The 10,785-nt window shown below is 59.7% G+C and overlaps 1 protein-coding gene across 17 annotated transcripts in view; it reads right to left on the reverse strand.

Annotated features, from left to right (window-relative positions):
• The window catches only part of Adgrb2 (adhesion G protein-coupled receptor B2), a 36,177-nt gene extending 25,617 nt beyond the window's left edge, over window positions 1-10,560 (reverse strand). For 6 of the 17 annotated variants that reach the window (XM_070008939.1, XM_070008937.1, XM_070008933.1 and 3 more), the window contains exons 1-2: window positions 10,105-10,560; window positions 2,701-3,514 (exon numbers count right to left, since the gene is read on the reverse strand). In XM_070008939.1, coding sequence (XP_069865040.1) covers window positions 2,701-3,499 — 799 coding nt within the window. In that variant the 5' untranslated portion in view covers window positions 3,500-3,514; window positions 10,105-10,560. Of the gene's footprint in view, window positions 1-2,700; window positions 3,515-3,688; window positions 3,730-9,896; window positions 9,981-10,104 lie in introns of those variants that run through there. The other 11 variants (XM_070008938.1, XM_070008931.1, XM_070008930.1 and 8 more) reach the window with 5 other exon arrangements.
• Between the last annotated feature and the right edge of the window lie 225 nt (window positions 10,561-10,785).

The following is a 10,785-nucleotide window of genomic DNA, read 5'->3' on the forward strand; positions in this document are numbered from 1 at the left end:
CCTCTGCGAGCTCCTTCCTTCCTGCCTTCCTTTCTTCCTCTCCCCACACTTAACAGATTGCGGCAGCAAGATGGCACAAATTTATGGCTCAACTCACCAAAAATAACAAGAGATCTATCAAAGGCAGTTTGCGTGAAATTAACAGGCGCCTGTACCCTCTTGTCAAATGCACTCGGCTCTGAGGCAGGCCAAGGAACCCCACTGGGTCACTGCCCAGCTGATCCCACCCTCTTGTTCTTCCTACAAACCTAAGCCCATTCTATTTGGTCTTGCTGCTGATCTCACTCAAGGGCATCCAAGAGAAGGGGAAGCCAGCTTCTCTACCCCAGTACCCAGCAGAGGAGCTAGGATGAGGGTCTCCTCCTGGTCACCATGATCCCCATGAACCTCACTCTTTCTGGAAGCTTTGAGTGCCAGCCCATTCTCTCGAGGCCGATGGTGAAGCAAGGAGCAGGGCATGGAGAGGACCAAGGACTTAGCAAAGGTGGTCCTCCCACTGTGCACAAAACACCCCAAAGCCCTGATGATGCCTCCAACCCACAGACACACCCCACCACATGGAACACACTGAGTCACGTGCCTGCTGTCTCTCGCATCAGAAAAGGTTGAGCAGGAGGGAGGAGGTGGCAGAGCAGAGGAACCTCCTGCCTGCCAGGGGAGATGAAGGGGCCATGCCAGCCAGCGTACCATGTGAGCTCACCTATGTGGCTGAGGCCACCCTGCCCCTGTCTACTGTCCACAGGGGCAACTACATGGACAGATGCCAAGTAGGACAGAGGACAAGAGCAAAGGTCAGGCTTAGGAAGAGCTGGGAGTGCCAACCTAGGGCTCCTTGCTCAGAAACAACCTTCTACCCAAGAACAACCAGCCATCCAATCTCCATTTGCTTCTAGTCCCGGGGGGGCTCTACAGAGGCTCTGATGATAGTGCCATTCCTGTCCCTGGTCTTTCTGACCCGACGACACCAGGCTACCAATCAACTCCTGCTTCCGGCTTCCACCAAGCCCAGCTGGCTGCTCCTGGCTCTGTGCTCCACATGGCAGCCTGCCAAGCCAGTGCCAGCCCATGAGGGCAAAGCCTTGCTCTGCCCACTACAGACCACTAGGCCAGGGGACCACAGGAAAAGCCAGACAAAAGGACCTGTCCTCAGCTGAGCAGAATGGGAGAGGCCCCCCAGAGTGACAGGCAGTGGCAGCCATGCAGGAAGAGCCATAAACCTCCTGATATACGCCTGGTGCTCTCCGCCGATGTTCGACAAAGAAGCAAAATTCAATTTCTTCCTGCAGGCACTAAATCCCAGGCCAGCCTCCAGGGCCTGTAACCTGCCCACGGCCTGGCTGTCACTCGGACAGCTTCATTGACCAAAGTTAAGAGTCCAAGCTGGCCTGGGAGAGCGGCCATAGCAAGGCCACTGGGCACTCACTGTGGATGGGCATGATGGCAGATGTCTCATGGGGGCAGCCATGAAGGCCCCTCTGCAAAGCACTAGAAGAGGCTACGGTCATTGTAAATCCCTTCTCTAACTAATTCAAGGACACCTTCCCATTTTACACACAAACCCATGTCCTGGTCATTCATTCAAGATAACGGTCAAAGGCAGTGTCAGTTGCTCCTGAGCTAGGTTCCAAAGCAGAGATGGGGAGAAGTTACAATCTCTAGCCCTCCCAGCAGCCTTTACACAAGCCCCTGCCTCCTGTGAAACTCCACAACTTCTGACTACTTCTCTCGAGGATAGGCCAGTATTTGTTATCCAAAAGGGGAAAGGAAGCCCCAGAGAGAGGGGGGGTCTCCCTGTATAGTAATCAGCTTCCAGACTTGCTTTCCTCCCACTTCCACCCGTGTCCTGGGCCCTGCAGGGTCCCCAGGCCAGTCCCTGGTTCAGCACTGGCCACAGGCATGCAAAGTCCATCTAGAGGGCCTGGGACCTAGAAGCCGCAAGAAGCAGATCAGTGGAAGGTGGCCATCGCTGTGGAGCTAGGGTGGGTGTGGGTGCAGGCAGGCACAAGGGCTAGAAGAGTTTTTGCCCAGTCAGCACGAAGCTTCAGCAGCTGGCGGCCTCAGTCCCAGAAGACACAGGCCTGGTGGGGGGCTGGGAGGAGGGGGGAGATGGGACACTGGGAGCTGGGCCAGCTGGGGCCTCTGAGGCAACCTCAGAGCTCAAGCCTCTTCACCCAGCCACACTCTTCCTCGCCTCCTCGTGCCCCGACCATGGGGCACTGCCAAAAACCATTGACCTGTGTGGGCAGGGGCACAACTCTACTTCCTGCCTACTCCAGCCTCTGGGCAAACTTGTCAACTCATAATGCCAGAGCCTGCCACAGCCGCTCTGAGCTTTGGGCCTCTGCACACACTGCTCCATCTGCCTGGAATGCCCTTCTGTGGCTCATACCACTCCCACCCATCTTGCAGGTCTGTCCCTGAACCCTTCCCCCAGGAGGCCTCCTGCCAACTGCCCAGCTGGGAGGCCCCTCACAGGTTTCCCCCTGGCTCTGCACTCTCGCCTGACCCCATTCATTCGCCAGGCAGCACACTCACTCTTCCCGAGTAAGATCTAACCCTGTACCATTCCAATGTTCAAGGCTGATCACAGAGGTGACAAACCTGAGTGACTCCATGACAAGCTGCCGGGATGGAGACCTGAAGACACCATCAGCCCCTCCATACCCCACCCCACCCCACCTGGGCCCTGCTCAGACTCACCATATCTCATCTCGGTGGTGAATAGGTCATTGCTGCTTCCCGAGTGCAAGTCGGCCTCGGCAGGTGGGGCTGGACCCCCAGGCACCAGGGCATTGGACAGGGTGTGGGCAGCAGGAGGACCTGGAGGTGTTGTGGTGGCAGGGCCGGCCCCTGCCTCCCCAGGGCAGCTGCAGCCTGGCTGAGCAAAGCCACAGGCCCTGCCTGCAGCTCGGCCACACTCCTCACTCCAGCGGCAGAGCACTCCGCAGGTAAACTGGCTGGAGTTGTTGTTGTTGATGAGCAAGACCTCCACAAAGCGGAAGGCTAGGGCAGCGGGTGCCAGCAGGCGTGGGGCCTCTGAGGGCTCGGCTGACAGACAGAGCTGCACAAAGTTCTTGTCGAAGTGCAGGAAGGTAAAGGGGCCTGAGCCGCCACACAGCTCCAACCCCACTGCCGCCTCCTCCTCCTCCTCTGGCCTCCCCACCTCGGACTCTGCCTGGGCCACAGCCTCCTCAGGGCTAGGCCGCAGGCAGGTAAAGTTGACCAGGTAGTGGTCCAGGGGCAGCAGACGGGGGGCAAAGTGGGCGCACACCTGCTCCTGGCGGTTGAAGCGCAAGTAGAGGGAGTACTTGGTGGGGTCGGGGTTCTCCAGGGTCCAGGAGCAGCCCGAGGCGATGGTAGGAAAGAGGTCCTGCAGTGAGAAGGCCCCGTAGAGCACACCCGAGGCCAGGGCGGAGCAGGCACTGGGGGCAGGGTCGAAGGCGGTGGCCAGGCGCAGGGACAGAATCACAGACAGTAAGAGGGGACAGGCTGGGGTCATCCTATGTCCCTTGCCCTGTGGAGAGAGACAGAGGTCAGCAGGGCCCAATATAGCTCGCATTGATTTTACAACCCCAGAGGCCGGACGTGGGTAGTAGGCCTAGGATAGAGACCGCACCCTTTCAAGTCACTCACATCCACCTGTGCGATCTTGGACAGGCGCTTGACCTCTCTGAGCCTGTTTCCTTACCTGTAAAATGGAGTGATGCCAGTACCTATCTCACAGGTCTCCTACAAGGGCAAAATGAGATAAGTGAGGGAAAGGGCTCAGGAACATGCTTGGAATTTCATACGCCCTGAATTTCCACAGGCTTGAGGTTTGCCTCATCTTTCTATGATTCTTCTATTCAGCCCATCGACTACAGGCATCTGGGCCTGAGGCTCAGACCCAAACCCAGCCCCACCACCCTGCCTTTATTCTCCAACACTGTTGCTCTCAATCACACTGTGTCATGATCAGCTGTGAGGAGTGTCACCTATAATCCAGCAGTGACTGTCAAAGTGGTGATGTTTGACAACGATTTGCTTTTCTATAAATCAGAGCAATTCAAGGTTATTCCTGCAACAGTGTCATCCTCGCTCACTCACTTCAGTAAGTGAAAGAGGAAGGGGAGGAGTCACGGACCGTGTGGCTGAGACCATGCACAATCAAGCCATGCCGATGGGAGGGAGGGTACTGCCAGTGGTGAACGGCATGAGTATCTCTGCAATGGATTTTTTTGGTCAGAACAACGAGAAGGGTAGGGTAAGATGATGCTGGGCTTTAGTGCCAGCCTAGGCAGTCAATTTCTGGCTGCGTGTCATGAGCCTCAGTTTCCTCATCTGCAGAACCGCACAGTAAATAGTTCCCCTGAGCTCTTCTTCCCCACTTACCCTCCACAGGATTACCCTCTATCCCTTGCTCTTTCCCCAAGGCTCCGCTCCTAAGAGTGAAGACCAGGATTTGTTGATTCTACCTCCTCTCAGTGGTGCATCCAGCTGAGATCCTAGCAGGTGTGAATGTACTCTAGATGGGAGGAGATGGAAGACCCAAGACCCATGCAGACACAGCAGCCAGGCTGGAGGACTACAGTCATCCTGCTATCCATCAGGCCAGGATGGAGACACTGGCCAAATCCACCAGCTCCACCCCATTGCCTAGAGCTTGACCTTCCCTTCCTATCCCCAAAGGTTATCCATTCAGCTCCCCAGGCCCCTGCAGCAGCACAGCTCACAGCCCTGGATGGGACCCTAGAGCCCAGTGATTCCACATTAGAGGGGGAAAGATGAAGCCTTGAGAAGGGAAGCCACCTGCTCAAGATCACATGAGAAAGGCCTGGGCTAGGGACTGAAATCCAGAACCTCATCCCTAGCCCACAAGTCTTCCCTCCAGGTAGAGCTGCTTGCTCCTTCCCTTTGCTTAGCTGCTCAGGATTTGGGCCATGTGGACATGCTACTGGACCTGGATATCTAATCACAAACACGAGATAGCTCACACGTGTGGCTTCATTTTCCCCAGATATAGCTGCTCCCCAGGGACAGATTTTCTCTTAGCTTTACTAATAGTAGAAGGAGGGGCACAGGAATCAGAACCTCAGCACTCCAATCCCTGTTGCGGTGTCCACAGTGCTCCAAATCCCCCATGCCCACATGCTGCCCCCAGAGCCAGGCCCAGGGCCCAATCACAAAGCCACACAGTGGGCAGGGACACCATGGGCTCACCTGGTAGGCCCATTCAGCAGGTTGGAGCTCCCCCACCCCCACCTGAACCTCCTCCCCCTACAAAAACCAGGTCAGGCTTTCCCTTCCTTCCACCAGCACCCTGGGTTTAGCCAAAGAAGGCCCAAACCCCTGGACCTCCCTATGTTACATCATGTTTGCACCAGGAAGCTCCTGGCGGATGATGAGTGACATCCAATCTCCCCTGCTGCCCCCAATTATTTTTAAGCAGGCTGCAAAATTCAGGCCATGGCTATAGCTCAGTGCAGGAGAGGTGGGGGCTTATTGTAACTGACCTCCCCTCCCCCGCTTAGAGCAAGGCAGGGGAACATCCCCTGACACATACCTCAAGAAGCTTGTGCCTGAACATCCTTTTGCCCTGAAGATGAATACAGAAAAGCATGCAGGCACAGCTGTGTGTGCAGACACAGAGCGCACAGGTGTTCTACATATAAACAGATATGCATGCACACAGACATGCACACCAACCAAGAAAACCATGGAACTGCGATTTCACATGGGTGCAGAGATACACACACATAAAGAAATGCACACCTAATCCCAATGTGAACGAACACACATAGGTATTGGGTCCTGAGGCTCAGCACACGACAATGGACACTTAGCTGTCTGGTGGGATCTGCCTCCATTACCTCTTGTATTTGTGAAGCTCAGAGCACAGACCCCTGGTTCCACCTCCTGGATCTCTTTTATTCCCAACCCTTTAGGAAGCACTAGGGGCATACTGTTTGTAGCCAAAGCCTGGTTTCTCCAGAATTGAGCCACCTGTAAACACTGCCTAAGCCACCTCATCCAGGTAGTCTCCTCCAGACACCTTCACACCCATCTTGGAATTTGACCCTGGCCATGTATGAACATCATAGTGCCTGCTGCAGAATAAGACCTGGGGTGGGCCCTTTTATATCCTTCCCACTCCTCAAATTCAAGCTGGATCACAGAGAGCCGGAGTGTAGGGCCAGGGCCTGTCCTCCTGAGGGCACTGGCCCAAAGCACTCCACCTGAGCCACCCTCTGGAAGGGGACTTGAAAGGATCTTGCCTCATGGGCAGCCCAAATGCTTATTAGTCGCGAGCAACCAAACCAAAGCCTATTTCCCTCACTGAAATGGAAGGACCATGTCCACTTTCTCAACTCAGACTCCTGCCAAATTGCCAGCAGAGAGCCTGGGCCCACCAACACAACTCTGACCAGCTCCCCTCTTGGCTGCTGAGACCCAAGGCACTGCCTCTGAAAAGCTCTTCAGAACTCTGAAAGTGACTCTGCCACCTGCAAGACCAAGAAGGCCACAAACTAGTCTAGTGCAGAAGAGCTAGAAAGAAGAGGGACTGAGGTCAGCTGTGAGGAAGAACTTCCTATGTCAAATAAGGATCAGAAGGCCTCTTCCTCAGGGACCTCTTTGGGCTGAAGTGGGTGAGGAGCTGCCTGGAGTCATGTCAGTCTTGGGGAGCCTATGCCCAGAACGCCCAGGAATCCCACACTGACCAGGTATATTTAGGTCCCGTTCCTCACAGACCCCACAAGTCTGCCCAGCCTAGGGTTCCCCCTCTAAAACAAAACAAAAAAAAGAACCCAATGTGTTTTTCTGACAGCAACTGGAAAGGCCAAGAGAAGGCTGGAATGGGAGAGGGGAGGGTAAGAGAGATAAGGAGGGGCACCTCAGGGCAGGGCCAGGCAGGGGAAGGGGGGTTCAGGGATGGGCCTGGGGTGAGTAGGGTCACCAGGGAGAGGGGTCCCGCTGCAGGGGAGGGGGAGGGGAGGGGCGAGGCCCCGGCACTTCCCTCACTTCCTTCACGTTTATCCACCTAGCAGCCCCAATCTCCTGCCCCTTACTCATCTCCACCTGGGCCCCGCAGGGAGCACCCGGGTTCCACTCAGGCGGGGACCCCCATTCGAGGCCTCCAGGTTCCTGGCCCATGTACCAAACAGGGGCCAGCGAGCTCTGGCACCAGGGAAGGCACATACCCTCCATCCGGCCTCCCGGGCTGGGGGGGGCGGGATCCCTGTTGAGGTCCCCCTCTGCGCGTGGGAGGGTTCTGTCACAAGAGGGGGCTCCAGCATGCCCTAAGGGGGAAAGGCAGGCAGACCCCAGAGGGCCAAGGGGCGGCCACAGGCCCCCAGGGGCGGGGAGGCGGCCAGAGGGGAGGGGGCGGTGACTCAGCTGCTGCAGCCATGGTCCAGGCCCTGGTTACAGGAATCTCAAGCTTTTGATCCCCAATGTCAGGGTCGACTCTGGGCAGGGGAGTGGGGCTGCCACTCCCCGAGAGACCCAGGTCGAGCCACACGGCTGGGTGGAGCCACAGATTGGCAACCCCTCACGCCCCTGAATGGCTCCCTCACTGAGTCCCTGTCATCAATATCCAAAATTCTCCAAACTCCTTGGGGTCTTGGGGGCAGGTTCCCCCCCACACACACACACACCTAACTCGGACCTGCAACAATGTCCTAAAAAGTTCCTGTTCTAAAAGTGTCTGATGTGGGGGGGAGGTGGGGGGGGGAGGTAGAGGGGAGTCACAGGCTCCTCTGTTCCTCACTGTGGCTGACTTTCCAGAGACCACCTCAACCGCCAGGTGCCTTTGGAGACCCTGACTTGGGTTTATTCCTGGTACTGACCTCATATCACCAGCCTTCATATTTGCATCCAGACCCAGGTGACCAGGAGTTTACAGTTGCCCCTGTGGCCTGAGCTGATCCCAGAGGTGTGGTGGTTTGTAGCAGAATGAGCAAGGGGTAGGGGGAACTAGAGGCACAGACTCCCTGCACTAATGTGGTGGTGGTGGTGACAATGGTGGTGTGTGTAGATGATACTTCCTGTCTTTAATTTCCTGAAGGTTGGAGTGAAGGCTTCAGAATCTGTGCTGCATTTATCTCCTCCAGGATCAGGAGTGGAATGGAAAAGGGACCTGACCTTGGTTCTGAAGAGAAACAGCCCAACACACCCATCATTGCCTGGTATTAATAGGTGCCAAACACTCTGTAAGAGCTCATTTCATTCTCCTAAGAGCCATAAGAGGCAGCAGTCACTGACCCATTTTATAGAGGGTCAACTGAGGCTCAGAAAGGTTAAGTAGCTTGCCCAGGTTACACCGCTTTTGAATCCAGGTCATCTAATCTAAAAGTGAGTTCCTAACTACTTACTCAGCTTCACTACCTGGGGATTTGGAAGGAGAGAAGAAAGCACAGGCCCACTGGGACCCCCTTTTGTCTCACAGAATTTGCTCACCACCATGGACAAACACCCTAGACTAGACCTGTACCTTCCTGAGGAGTGATGGGTGAAAGAGGGCAGAGAGGGGAGGAGGGGAAGAAAGACTTCTGTTTGTGTCCATCATCTCCCACCACCATCACCAGAACCCAGTGTCTACACTGGGCAGTGCAGGGGACAGTCCTCACTCCCTGAGTTCCTGCTAGGTTTCCCGGTGGGGACAGATGTATTCCCCCATAGCCCACCTTTGCCCCGACACTGTAGGAAGTGTCATAGAGTAGACAGACAGAGGGTTCCCTAGGGACATCTACCTAAGCTCAAACAAAACCAACCAGACGGTCCTGAAGCCAGCGCCAGCCCAGCGGTCAGCGCCTGATGCTCAGAGGGTTCCAGACTTTCTGCGGGGATGCACCGTCCATCCTACCCCATCCATCCGTCCCCAAAGCACGGAGCCTGGCCACCAGGAGTGTTTGGTTACGGGTGGTACGAGGGAGCACCCGGCCTGGCTCACCAACCTCATCTCCCCAAGGGACTCCCCCAGCGCCAGTCCCGCAGCCACCGCTACAATGCTCGGGCTGCGGAACCCGGGGATTGCCCACGAGAGGAGAAGGGGCGGTGGGTCCCGGGCCGCGGGCAGGGGGCGCCAGAGGACGCCCAGGGGCCCGGCTGGCAGCTGGCGAGGCGGGCGGGCGGGCGGGCGGCATCTCTCGGCCCGGGCGCCCCTCCCCCCGCGGGCAGCAGACCCGTCGCCCGCTCCGCATCGGCCGTGGCGCGGAGGACTTCCCGCGGCGGCGCCCTCGGACCCGGCCGACTGCGGGATTGGCGGCCAACTTCACAGCCTACAACCCACCCCCTCCGTCCTACGGGCCCCGGGGGTTGCAGGAGGGCGCGTCTGGTGCCCAGCTCTGTGCCCAGTGGCGGGAGGAGGAGGGTGGGGGAGGGTCCGGCCAGCGATGAATCGAGGAGTCGGGGGTGCGGGTCCGATGACGATCCCAGGCTGGGGGGGGGGTCAGGGGGGGAACCTCCGGGAAGACAGGGGTGGGAAGCGGCCCCAATTCTGGACTGGGGGAGGGGAAGGGACTTGCAGCAGAGACTGGCGAGGGAGGCGGGACTCTGGGCCGATATGGGGGCGGGGGCACCCCGGGCAGAAATAGAGGGGAAGCATGGCCGGGGCGCGGGCGCGGGGGAGGGCAGTGCCGACGCGGCCGGGCCGGGAGGGGGGGGGGAGGAGAGGACCAAGATCTCACACCCAGGCCAGGGGCGGAGGTGGGGAGAGGGGCAGTCGAGCTGCAGGTTGGAGAGGGGGGCTCTAAATCCAGGCGGGGGACGCAGTGCCGGGACCCGGGCCGAGACCCGCACGGACTCGGCAGGGCGAGGGGACGGTGTGGATCAGGAGCGTCAGGGTGGGGGGACTTTAGGTGGGACGGACGGCGCGGGGTTCGGCCCGGGCTGGGGGCGGGGACCGAGAAGGGACTCACCAGAGACGAGGGGGGCCTCGGCCCCAGGCTTGGGAGTTCCCGAAAGGACGGGGGTGGGCGAGCGCGGAGCGGACTCAGCTCGGGCTGGGGGAGAATTCAGCAGAGACGGGCTGGGAGAGCGCCCCGCGTGCGGGCTGGTGCGGAAACTCGGGGCCGCCCCGGGAGGGGTCGGTGCGGTCCGGGTCGAGGTCCGGGGCCGAGCACTCACCTGGGCGCCGTCAGCAGCAGGAGCGGGGGCCGGCGCGGGCGGAGGCAGCCACGGGGCGCAAGTTTGCCATCCCTAAGGCGGGGGCCGGGCCGGGCGCGGGGCAGCTCGCGGCAGCCGCGCCAAGGGCCGAGGCTCCCGCTCCGCCGAGCGGCGGGTGCAGAAGACGCGCGGCGGAGCTGCGCGGGGCGGGCGGGCGCCGGGCCGGGCGCGGGCTCCTGCCGCCGCCGCCGCCGCCGCCTCCTCGCCGCGCCGCCCCCCGCGCTCCCGCCCAGAGCACCGCCCGCGCCGCGCGCCCTGCGCCGCGCGCCGCCTCCTATTCGCAGGCAGCGGCCGCAGCCCCAGGCTCGCAACGCCGGTGCCGCATCTTCCTCGGTCTCCGAGCGCCGCCGCCGCCGCCGCCGAGCCGGATTCCGCGGGCCGCTCCGGCCGCTGCCCGCAGCGCGCGCCGGGCCGAGTGACGGCCGAGGCGGGACGCGGCGCCTGCGCGGGCCGGGCCCGGGAGGGGGCGCGCGCCGGGCCGGGCGCGAGGAGCCGCGGGAGAAGGGGCGGGGGGGCGGGGGCGACGCGCGCCGCCTCCTGTTAAAGGGGGAGCAGCGCCAGCCGAGCCGAGCGCGCCCTCCCCCTCCCCGCCCTGGGCCCCTGGCGCCGGCGCGGGAGAAGCCCCGGGTAAGCCCCCGCCCC

Source organism: Dipodomys merriami, unplaced genomic scaffold (assembly GCF_024711535.1).
Source record: "Dipodomys merriami isolate MVZ:Mamm:240054 unplaced genomic scaffold, mDipMer1.0.p SCAF_71, whole genome shotgun sequence".
Lineage (NCBI taxonomy): Eukaryota > Metazoa > Chordata > Mammalia > Rodentia > Heteromyidae > Dipodomys > Dipodomys merriami.